Here is an 11,506-nt window from a genome sequence, read left to right as displayed (position 1 = left end):
GCAATCTTACAGGACAGGTCCGGCCACCGTACAACGCATTGCGGGTGGAGAGCGGTTGAGCGGGATTAAAGATTTTAGGAAAACTCTGCAAACCCTGATGGGTCTGTTTAATCTCTTCCCATGTATGCTCTCTTATAGCTACAACTTTCATCCCGTGCATATGTTGTAAGCGCCTCCGTTTCTCCTCACTTTCCTCATTCATGCATTCATACGTATTATCCGTTAAAGGAGAGAAGTATTGTGTACAAACATGATAAAAATCTCCCTGGAACTCATACAGTGTTTTCACCCCGTTCACCACGGCATAGCCATCTACAAAATACCGACCTCAACTGCTTTTTGCCTCTGTTAAGCATGTTAAATAAAGATGTTTTCGCTGAACATGAGCCATTCTAGTCATTGAATTCTAGCGTCCGAATATTTTCTACACTGTTTCCTATAATCATCGGGCGCTGCGCTGGTATAGCAATGTGTGTATATATATATATATAAGGGCTGTAACGGTATTAAAACTTCACGGTACGGTATTTATTAAATCATTTACAGGAAAAACAAAACTAATGAAGAGACTCAAAAAGTGTGAGAAGTGTTTATTAAACAGTATACATAAACACTGAATATATCAATGACATACAAATTAGCCATCTATCTGTATACTTTGAAACAGAAACTTGAACTTTTCAATTTTAACAACAAAAAATTATTGAACCATGTAAAAAAAAAAAAAAAGTTTTAATTTACCCACTGCGCATTGTGACGTCGTAGTGACGTCTTTTCCATGTAATTTTTGGATGTCCAATTTCCGTCCATTGATGGGGTTCTTATGTAAGATAGGAATAAGGTGGATAGGCTAGGCTACCATGATTTTTTATATAAAATATAATTTATATATATTTATTATTTATATATATATATATTTCTAAATATATATATATATATATATATATATATATATATATAATACTGCAGTGTTACACCGTTGGAAGGATCTTGGAGAACGAGTGAACTTAATTACTGCCCAATGCAAATGGCCGGGAGTATTTTTATTTACACACAGCACTGTACCTACTGGACCCACACCCAATTTCAGCCTTAGCATGAACTTGAGCAGACTTACAGGTCTCACTCACACACACACACACACACTAATACACTAGCCCAAACGAACTTCCCCAATCATATTGATAGGCTCTATTTTGTAAAACCTTACTGCCACTGCCATAGACGTCCAAATGATGTCCAAAAAAAAAAAAAAAATTAGGTCAAATGTTGAACGTCAAAATGACGTCCAACTTGGGTCATGGTTGTACGTCCAAATAGTGGACCTAGTTTGGACGTCGAATAAATGTCCAGAATTGGTCATGGACCCACGGACCCAATATAGACCCGATCTGCACGTCTATCCGACGTCCAATGTTAATTTTTTAAAAATCATATACAACATGTATTTTTATATAGATTCGTTTGGTGGAATATGTAAATCATCAATAATATTTGATGGGGATTATGTAGGGGGGGGGGGGGGCATTTTAGTGCATAACAAGGATGTTTCGCTGTCCTTGTCCGATGTGAACATGCAACTTGGTGATGATACTTTTAAAAACATAGATTTAGCCAAAAAAAAAAAAAGAATCACAGACGTTTGTGTAGTGCTCAATATATGGTCAAATTGACAGCAAAACTTGCCGAATGCAAATTTTGGACTTAGAACAGCCATATAGCCTTTTATTAGAGGCTATAAACGTCCACGTTTTGGGCAAAAAATGACATACAGCCATAAAATTTTCATTCCGAAGCTGACGCGTTGTGGCAAGCCAATCACATCCTTTTTTTCTGTCACATGATCAGTGAAATGAAGATACTTCCTGTAAATCTTAAAAAGGCAAACTTCAGACACAAAATATGTTTCAGCTGGGAAAAAGAAAAGTTACGTAAATGTTATGTTTTTTTCAGACTACGTATATTATCCTTGCTGTGTTCAGTCACAGGTCACATCGTGGGAAAACCTTTCTTTTGGTCAGCCTCCTCCTGCAGGCGGGGTAACGTTCTCGCCAGTAGGGGCTTTTATGTAAATACGGATAAGGAATGTCTGCTTGACTTTAGACGTGTCTCATAACAGCAGCGTGCTCTTGTTATAACGTAAGACTGATTTCTTTCCCCCCAGACTTATGCCAGTATTGGAGAAATAACGGCTTTAGGATACGAGAGTTTGTTATACGCTGACGGTACGTTATCAGAAATGAAGAACAGTCATCTAAACATGGATCGCTTTAATCCAACAGATGGATGTAAGAAGATTAAACGGAAGGTTCGGGATTCTGTTAAACATGAGGAAAAGAGTTCAGATGACTTTAAAAAAAGCGATGAAACAGTGGGAGCTTTGCTGGGAGAGGATTATGGAAAAGCACGTGAAAAAAAGTTACCGCATTTTTATGCAGCTGGAGAATACGTACGCCAACCGGACATTTTAAGTACTGCTCTTGATATGAAAATGTACACTTTGCAATCTGTGACTAAGGATGAAACGGAAACCCCACTATGGCCGATTTCCGAGACACCAGTTAAAGACAGAAACGACACAGCATCTATGCAAGTTTCAGTTTTTGAAAATCAGCAAACGTTTCCAACAAATCTTTCTCCACAGTCGCGTATTCTGTTATGCAAACGCTCTGAAAGATCGATCTGCTCAACCCCCCGGGGTTTATACCTTCATAACAGTGTTGAACCAACCGATTCACTAAGGAAACGATCAGAAGAGAAGTCTGCTGGCGTAGTAACCGAAATCAAAGCAATTCAACAGACAAGAAGACTCCTGGCAAATGCCAGAGAGAGGACCAGGGTGCATACGATCAGTGCAGCATTTGAGGCTCTGCGCAAGCAGGTATCCTTATTTTATTTACTAGTTTTATTGGTTTGCACCTCCCTTCCAAGCAGTTTTTTTTAATCGTAGATCAGCAAGTCACTTTGCACATTCAGGTAAGCCATTATAAGCGTGTTGAAAGACTGCAATTAATATATCATGTCTTTTGGGAGGTCCTTTGGGGGACCCTTAAAGTTTTGATGTAGAATCCTACAGTAGTTCTATTTTGTTATAAGTCCAAGAAGAACAGTTTAAAATGCTTAGAATGCTTAACTCCCTAAGAAACCCATAAAGAATAAATTACAAACTATTTTGAGTGATTATTCTTACACATCATACAAAAATGAAAATCCTACCACAGGATGTTTGCTACTTTAGGCCAGACATTCTTAACCAGTGGGCCACAGAGTAGTACTTTCAAATCATTAGGTAAAACCTATTTTTGTTTATTTTTTACATCTACATGTGCTCAAATATTCACATATATAATAAAAACAGGTCAAATTAAAAGACACAGTTTCAGTGACCAATTGTATTTGATTATCTCCATGTCAATGACATATTAGGGGAAAGACAATCGTGCATAGTCACTTCTAGCTAGGTTGCCAACATTCTGTTGAATGCAGTGACACAAAAGGGATTGATTTTTTTATTTATTTTAAAAGTGATGTAATGGAGACAATGAGGATGGAGAATGAGAGATTGCATCAGTAAAGGTTAAAAAACGTCAAAAAATTGTGACCTTGTTTACATGAAATTTAAATTTATAATAGCAGGCTGTTATGGTGAGCCAAAAACAACAATGCGATGAATGTGATGAAAGCCTGCCTCTCAAACCATGAAAACTCTAGAGACACTTTAATACAAAGCACCTGCATTGTGTTAGGAAGTTAAAATAATATATCTTACAGAAAGGGCAAAACAGAAACCCAAATAACGGCTCTGTCAAAAGATACTTAAAAAGCTAGGTATACAGAATACACTTAAAATACACCTAAAATAAAAAGGAATTTAGTGGGTTTGGTCTGTATGAATTTTAAAGACCAATTTATGTCTCTGTATCAGGTCTCTGTAGAAGGTCTTACATAGCACCCTACCCTATGGTGTAGCCTGATGTGTACCTCCTAAAAAACGTAACTACATGCTACTCCGAAGCGTGAAATCAACGTGAAGAAAACACACTACAAGCGGTTTCCTTGCGTTCGTTGGGTTTTGAACTCCAAGAAAAAGCTGCATGCCACGTTTTTTTGATGCCGTATAAACGCGCAGCCGGACAAACGCACGTCACCAAAGCCTGTGTGAACACTCTTATAACTCCTATGTGTAGAAAACACTCGCCGCTTGATCCGCGCTCAGCGGACGCTACGAATGCAAGAAAAACGCTCGATTTTAACGCCCGTGTGAACAAGGCCTTAAATGCATTTTGATTATAACTTGCCTGTGTGAAAATGTAGTGAATAGATAAAAAAGTTTCAGGAAATGCTGCTAAGGGTGATATCTGTCCATATTACAGCTTCTGTGTATGTCCTGCTTCATTATCTTGGTAACCTGAATCTAACCGTTTTGCTTCTGAGCGAAAAAACTGAAAAATCATGCCCTATCGTTTTACATTTTCTTTGCCAATCATGAGAACGGTTAGGGCAGTTAATGATACAGCAAGTTCTCACAATTTTATTGTGTTTTATAGGGCTATAGCTATTGAATATTTTAGTAATCGAGTTTTATACCAAAAATATAATCGAGTAATCGGATAAAATGTAATTTTGCCTAATTAAATAGCAATGTAAAATATAAATGTAAAACAAAGATTAATTGTCTTTTTTTTTTTTTTAGAAAATGCATATAGCATTTTATCAAAAATAAACATTGGCATTATTCACAATACAAGGAATAGCTTAAAGTTTACTGAGATGATAAGTGCATTACAGTGCCATACATTCTTATTTTAAAGCCTTTTCTCAGATGCAAAAACAAAAAAAAGATATTTCAAATGACTCTCTTATTTGGCTCACTGACGTAAGCGCTGCTTCTTTGTCTGTGTTAACTAACGGTAGTAATGGGAGGTTTGAATCATTTTAGTGACCCGGTTCTTTAAATCTCGTTCATCAAAATAAACAAATCTTTTTTTGAGTCATTTGGTTCATTTCGTTCTTTTGATAAGAAATAAAATGTTGAATTGTCAATAAAAATACCCCAATATATCTACATACACAAATTTTGGCTATAGTTCCAGTAATGAAAATATTACAATGCAGCTAAGGACATATTATATTAAACAGAATGTGAAGCAGAGAGGGGGTGCTTCTTACACACACACACACACACACACACTAAAGCCGAGAGAGTATGTGACCCGTCACGGTGGTAAATCGGGTGCGCACACAGAAGAGAAGGGGGGAAAATGGATTTTTAGCCTCTGATGAAACTTTCTTTTGCTTTACACGTGCGCACACGTGTGTTATAAGAGACTGTACACGCACTTACAAACACAAAATAAAATGTTTTAAACTTCTGTCTGTTGTTACAAACATTTGCAGATGATTTCCCAGAGAACCCACAACATGAAAACCTTTGGATTTTAGAACTTTTATCTGTGTGTCCTCCTACAGAAGGACTGATTGAACTATCAGCAGGCAGAAGTCCGAAACTTCAGCTTTCACAATTGACCTTGGTTCATTCTGGATACTGGCTGACAGTCAGTATTCCTCTCTTTCAATGAAGGCAATCAAATTTCTGTTCCATTCAGAATCAGGATTTTTTTACTTTTTGTCTTTCGGCTGCTCCCATCAAGGGGTCACCACAGTGGACCAATCTGCACAAAACTTTGCACAACCCTTTCTTTTTATCTGGGCTTTGCATCCAGTGGCTGTGGTTTTGGTGAGAATTGATTCCAGGCCCTCCACATGGCAGGTGAGAAACCTGCCACTGAGCTACCAATGACCATTTCAGAATTTTCCACAGAGATTTTCACAAACGGCAAGAAACAAATTTAAAGAATTATTAACTGGTCATTTACATTTTAACAAACCAATCATGATTTGACCTCATAATTTCCAGCAGGATGCAATTTTCTGTTGTAAATATAAAGTAGGCAATTCAGGAAGAAATTGTGAAATTGGGGTGCAGTGGTTCATTTTATGGCCAGATGCTGGTATTGGCTCATTTCAAGCATATATCATTACAAAGATAATAGTTTGTATTCTGCCTGTGGTTCCTGATACTATGTAGCTGTGCTTCCATCAGTAAGTAATTCCCTGCGAAGTAGACTGCACAGGATATTTATTATTATTATTATTTTTTTTTACAACAGATCTTTCATGATGAATCTGTGTATAAGTAAATATTCTTTTATGAACATGAAGTGCCTCGGGCTTTTGATAATAATCATCATGTTTTTGCTGTTTGTGTCTAGCATTAAATAGTTGATGAAATCCATTATTTGACCCCGGCTGGAAATAATAGCTGGAATGTGATTGTAAATTTATGACTGAAATAAAGCTGTTTGTCGGCGTGCAGAAACCCGCGGCTCAAACTTTCACTTCACAAAAGGCAGCGTTTTAATTAAAAGGCTGATAAAGTCGTGTTGTACAGTATATACAACGTGACAGTGTGCTCAGTTACTGTAATTCCACCTCTCACCTTTCATGTAGGTCTGCTCGGTCTTGTTAATTAATTTTAAATCCCTCAATTCTGTAAATTCCCCCATCAGCGAAACCGGTTTGATAACTTTACACCTATTGTGAATAAAAGGTTAGAGGGATTACAGTAACTAGGGGTTTTGTGGGAGAGCAAGAATTGTCAGAAGATTCTGCGGAATCTCTTCTCACCTTTAATTCACGATAGGTGTGAAATTATCAAACTGTGTGCGCTGTTGCAAATACAGGGGGATTTAGATGAATTAAGAAACCAGAGGACGTCTCTGCCTAAAATAGATTTTTAAAAAATTAAAATGATTAATGATAGCAATTAAATCAGACTCAATTGTTGGATTTGATACTTTTCTTTTTATTTACTATATGGAAGTTGTATTAGGCTTTCTCTATATTATCTATCTATCTATCTATCTATCTGTCTATCTATACTGAACAAAAATATAAACGCAACACTTTTGTTTTTGATCCCATTTTTAATGAGAGGAACTCAAAGATCTGAAACATTTTCTACATAAACAAAATAACCATATCTCTCAAATATTGTTCACAAATCTGTCAAAATCCGTTACGATGAAGAACTGGAGTCAAGTCGAGACCCCAATGAGGACGACGAGCATGCAGATGAGCTTCCCTGAGACTGTTTCTGACAGTTTGTGCAGAAATTCTTTGGTTATGCAATCCGATTGTTTTAGCAGCTATCCGAGTGGCTGGTCTCAGACGATTATGGAGGTGAACCTGCTGGATGTGAAGGTCCTGGGCTGGTGTGGTTACACGTGGTCTGCGGTTGTGAGGCCGGTTGGATGTACTGCCAAATCCTCTGAAACACCTTTGGAGACGGCTTATGGTAGAGAAATGAACATTCAATTGACGAGCAACAGCTCTGGTGGACATTCCTGCTGTCAGCATGCCAATTGCACGCTCCCTTAAAACTTGCGACATCTGTGGCATTGTGCTGTGTGATTCAACTGAACCTTTCAAAGTGGCCTTTTACAGGTGGCCAGTCTAAGGCACACCTGTGCAATAATCATGCTGTCTAATCAGCATCTTGATATGGCACACCTGTGGGGTGGGATGGATTATCTCGACAAAGGAGAAGTGCTCACTATCACAGATTTTGACAGATTTGTGAACAATATTTGAAAGATATGGTTATTTTGTGTATGTAGAAAATGTTTCAGATCTTTGAGTTCATCTCATAAAAAATGGGATCAAAAACAAAAGTATTGTGTTTATATTTTTGTTCAGTGTATATATATATATATATATACTCTTATTATGACTTAAACAAATTGGCTCACATCGGAGCGCGCTGGCGTGTTGGAAAAGCCAGCGTTTATCTAGCGAGTACTCTATATATTTGTGTTTGTTGTATTTCTGGGGGTGGGGGTTATACTGTATCTGCATTTTTATCAATAAATCACACGCGTTTATCATTCTTTTGATCTGCGAGTTTATACACGCCGATGAATGAATTTTTGATAAATTTTAAAGCATCTTTTTTTAGCCCTAAATATTCATTTTTATTAATGACCAGGTCTATTACAAAGTTAAGACCTGTTGTTCAGTTGTTTACTGCACGGTGTATCTGCACAGAGAAATTGTGTGTGTGGGTGTGTGTGCACGGAGAGTTTGTGTGTGTATTTGTGACGGTATCTTCTCCTTCAAACGTGCTTCCAACCAACCAACCCTGGCCTCCAAACTCAGAAGGCTACGTGTCATAGCCGATAACTGCTCCTTTGATCTGCTGGTTACCGCGGATTGCAGACTTTTAATCAGTGTAAAGTAGCCTGTACAAGCCAATCCCTGCCCGCAAAAATAGTGTGAATGTCTGCAATGTTAAGAATTTAACTAAACATATATAATAAAATTATTATGTATAATAAAAATGGTAATATGAATGACAATTAAATATTACAAAATGTGCAAGTTAAATTGGATTTGAATTAAAATGCCACATATTTGTGTTTTTAAATTTTTTATTATATTTATTGAGGTAATTTTTTTTTATTTTCAGACATACAAAAATAACACAATCACAAAACACACCTACACTAGTGTAAAGAATTTTACAATACAAATATTAATATATAATCACCTAGGTACTTAAAGCAAGAGTGACAGGGGAAGTGAAAATGTAAAAAACAAAAAGCAACAAACAAATAAATTTGCAAGTATCAGCACTATCGGTAGTATTAACAAGACATTAAGATCGAAAACAAACAAAAAGAAATGGTCTATTAACACCGACACTACGATTACAAGGTTTCAAGTAGTTTCGCAATAATCGGAAATTTTAAACAGGTGTTTGAAAAGAGGCCTCCAAGAAACTTCAAATAGATCTATATTTCCAGACATACTGTATCTAAGCCTCTCTACATGAAGGGTGGATGAAAGTTCAGACAACCAAATCTTGAATAGTGGCCTTGACATATTCTTCCACATGCAAAGAATAGATTTTTTTGCGATCATCAAACCATACTGTATAGGCACTCGGAAAGCGTTGTTATGATGCTGCAAGGAGACTGACCAGCCAAAAAGAGCAATTCCAGGGTCTAAGGGAAGTTCACAATCATAAACTTTTAAAAGAAATTAAAAAACTTCTGACCAGAATTCATTTTACGGCATGCCCAAAAAAGATGACCAAGCAAACCCTCAGCAGATTCACTCTTATTGCAGAGAGAGTAAATAGTGGGATAAAAAGTGTGAAGTTTAACCCTAAAGTAGTGCGATCTATGTAACACCTTGTACTAAATAAGTTGGTGCCTAGCATTAATAGAGCAGGTGTATATATTTTTAAGACACTTTTCCCAGTCATCCTCACAAACATGAATATCTAGTTCCTTTTTCCAATTGTTTTTCAGATGATTAGTAGAGACGTCTAACTGACTTGTAAAAAATCTACACATTTTGTGACTAACTTTGGGTTATTGGGAACGCAAGTAAGTAGTTTGTGTAATTCATTATCAGCTGGCAGAGTTTCGAAGTTCGGCATAGTGGAACAAACATAATTTATAATTTGTAGGTATCTAAAGTAATGCGAAGCAGTGTTGGGAACTTTTTCAGAGACCAGGAGACGTTGGGATGTCATTCAAGCAGAAGTTACTCTTTATTGAGAACTCGCCGAGCGTCGCTGTAGTCATCCAAGTCTGACCAAAAAAACTTAGCTCTGGAGAGTTTATACTTTACAAGAGGGAGGGATACAAAGAGGTGGAGACAATCTAAACAAAGCATAGTCTAGTACAGGAGTCAGCCTGGTAACAGAAGTTCCCCAGCCCTGATCTCATCAGCATAACAGTGGCTTTCAAATGCATAGGTACTAATCTAATCAGCCTGACAGTATCACCCAAACCTTTACATTCTCATAGAGACAAAGGCATAGCCTGGCCTTGAGATTAGCATTCACATTGACTTTGGGACCCTACCCAGTGGTCAGGAAGTACATAAAGACAAAAGGTTAATGTCTCTGACACCTGGGGTACAAGACTTGATCTTCTTAGAATGTCACCAACTTTACCTTAAAATGTAAAACCCAATGTACATAACTTGTTCAGTTTATATACTATTACGTTGGAAGCTAGATTTAACATTTTATAAATTTGTAATCCTACAGCAGGAAGGTCGAATTTCTCTTTTAGTTGAGAAAAAGTAGGAAAATTGTTGTCTATATATAAATCTCTCAAAGTGAGTATTCCTTTTCTTGCCCAATCTGTGAACCCCAAGTCTAATAATGAGGGTTTAAAGGCGATGTTTCAACAAAAAGGAGCCAAAAAGGAGATATTTGGCAGTTTGAATGTCTTACTAATCTGATGCCATATCCTGAGAGAGTTATTAATCATAAAGTGGGATCTAACTGCAACTTTGAATTTCTCTGGGGCAGCAAATAGCAATGAGGAGAGAGATGAGTTTAAAGCACCACGCTCAATCACAAGCCATGAGGGGAGATCAGCTATAAGACTATCGGGGCATGGGTCCTGCCAAAAGTTAAGGCTCTAGAATTGGCAGCCCGGTAGTGTTGAAAATTTAGCAAACCTAACACCCCCAATGACCTAGGCTTACACACATGCAATTATGCAAAAATAGATATTTTATGTGTTTTAAAGCCGCATATAAATGACAGTACAATAGAATCCAAAGTTTTGAAGAACTTTTTGGGCAAATAAATTGGTAGCTTCTGAAAAAGATACAGAAATCTGAGTATTATCACCATCTTAATGGCATTCACCCACCCCATCATTGATAGTGGCAGGGTCCTCCACTGTTTTATATTGGTTTTCAGATTTTCTAGCATAGGTAAAAAATTTAATTTTTATATATCCTTAGGGTTTCTAGATATATTAAGACCCAGATATTTCAAACTGTTTGTGGCTATTTTAAAAGGAAGAGTACTCATAAATTGTGAGTCTATATTGTTAGTCACTGCCAGAAATTCACTTTTTTGCCAGTTTACTGAATATCCTGAGAATTTACCAAATGTTTCCAGTAAATTTAGTAGGGGTGGTACAGACTGTTCTGGGTTGCGGAGATACAAAATAATGTCATCTGCATAGAGAGAAATATGATGATTAATTTGGCCTAAATTTGAGGGCAATATTAAAGGGTTCTTTATAATTGCAAGGGCAAGGGGTTCAACTGCAATTGCAAAAAGCAAGAGCCTCTATGTTGTAAAAATTGAGATGATCTATTAAAATTGGTTAAAACCAAAGCTCTAGGATGAGCATATAACATTTTCACCCAAGAGGCAAATGTATCACTCATGTCAAATTCTTTAATCACAGCTAAAATATAGTCCCACTCAATTTGGTCAAATGCCTTTTCTGCATCCAAGGCAAGAACTGCAATTCCAGCTTGAGGCTCAAACCTAATATACAAGATATTCATTAGTCGCCTAACATTAAAATAGGAGAAACGGTCAGGAATTAAACCAGACTGGTCATGATGAACAATTTTCCCAATACAATTATTTAGTCTGTTGGCAAGAATCTTAGTGGAGATT

General features: G+C 37.0%; 1 protein-coding gene across 1 annotated transcript in view; it reads left to right on the top strand.

Annotated features, from left to right (window-relative positions):
* Positions 1–1,873: 1,873 nt before the first annotated feature.
* atoh8 (atonal bHLH transcription factor 8) overlaps positions 1,874–11,506 on the top strand; it is a 43,793-nt gene continuing 34,160 nt past the window's right edge. The window contains exon 1 of the mRNA XM_053506251.1: positions 1,874–2,881. Within this exon, the coding sequence (XP_053362226.1) occupies positions 2,240–2,881 (642 nt within the window). The 5' untranslated portion in view covers positions 1,874–2,239. The remainder of the gene's footprint in view (positions 2,882–11,506) is intronic.

The sequence above is a fragment of the Clarias gariepinus genome, chromosome 10 (genome assembly GCF_024256425.1).
Source record: "Clarias gariepinus isolate MV-2021 ecotype Netherlands chromosome 10, CGAR_prim_01v2, whole genome shotgun sequence".
NCBI lineage: Eukaryota > Metazoa > Chordata > Actinopteri > Siluriformes > Clariidae > Clarias > Clarias gariepinus.
This window is presented reverse-complemented; position numbering and strand designations above follow the sequence as displayed.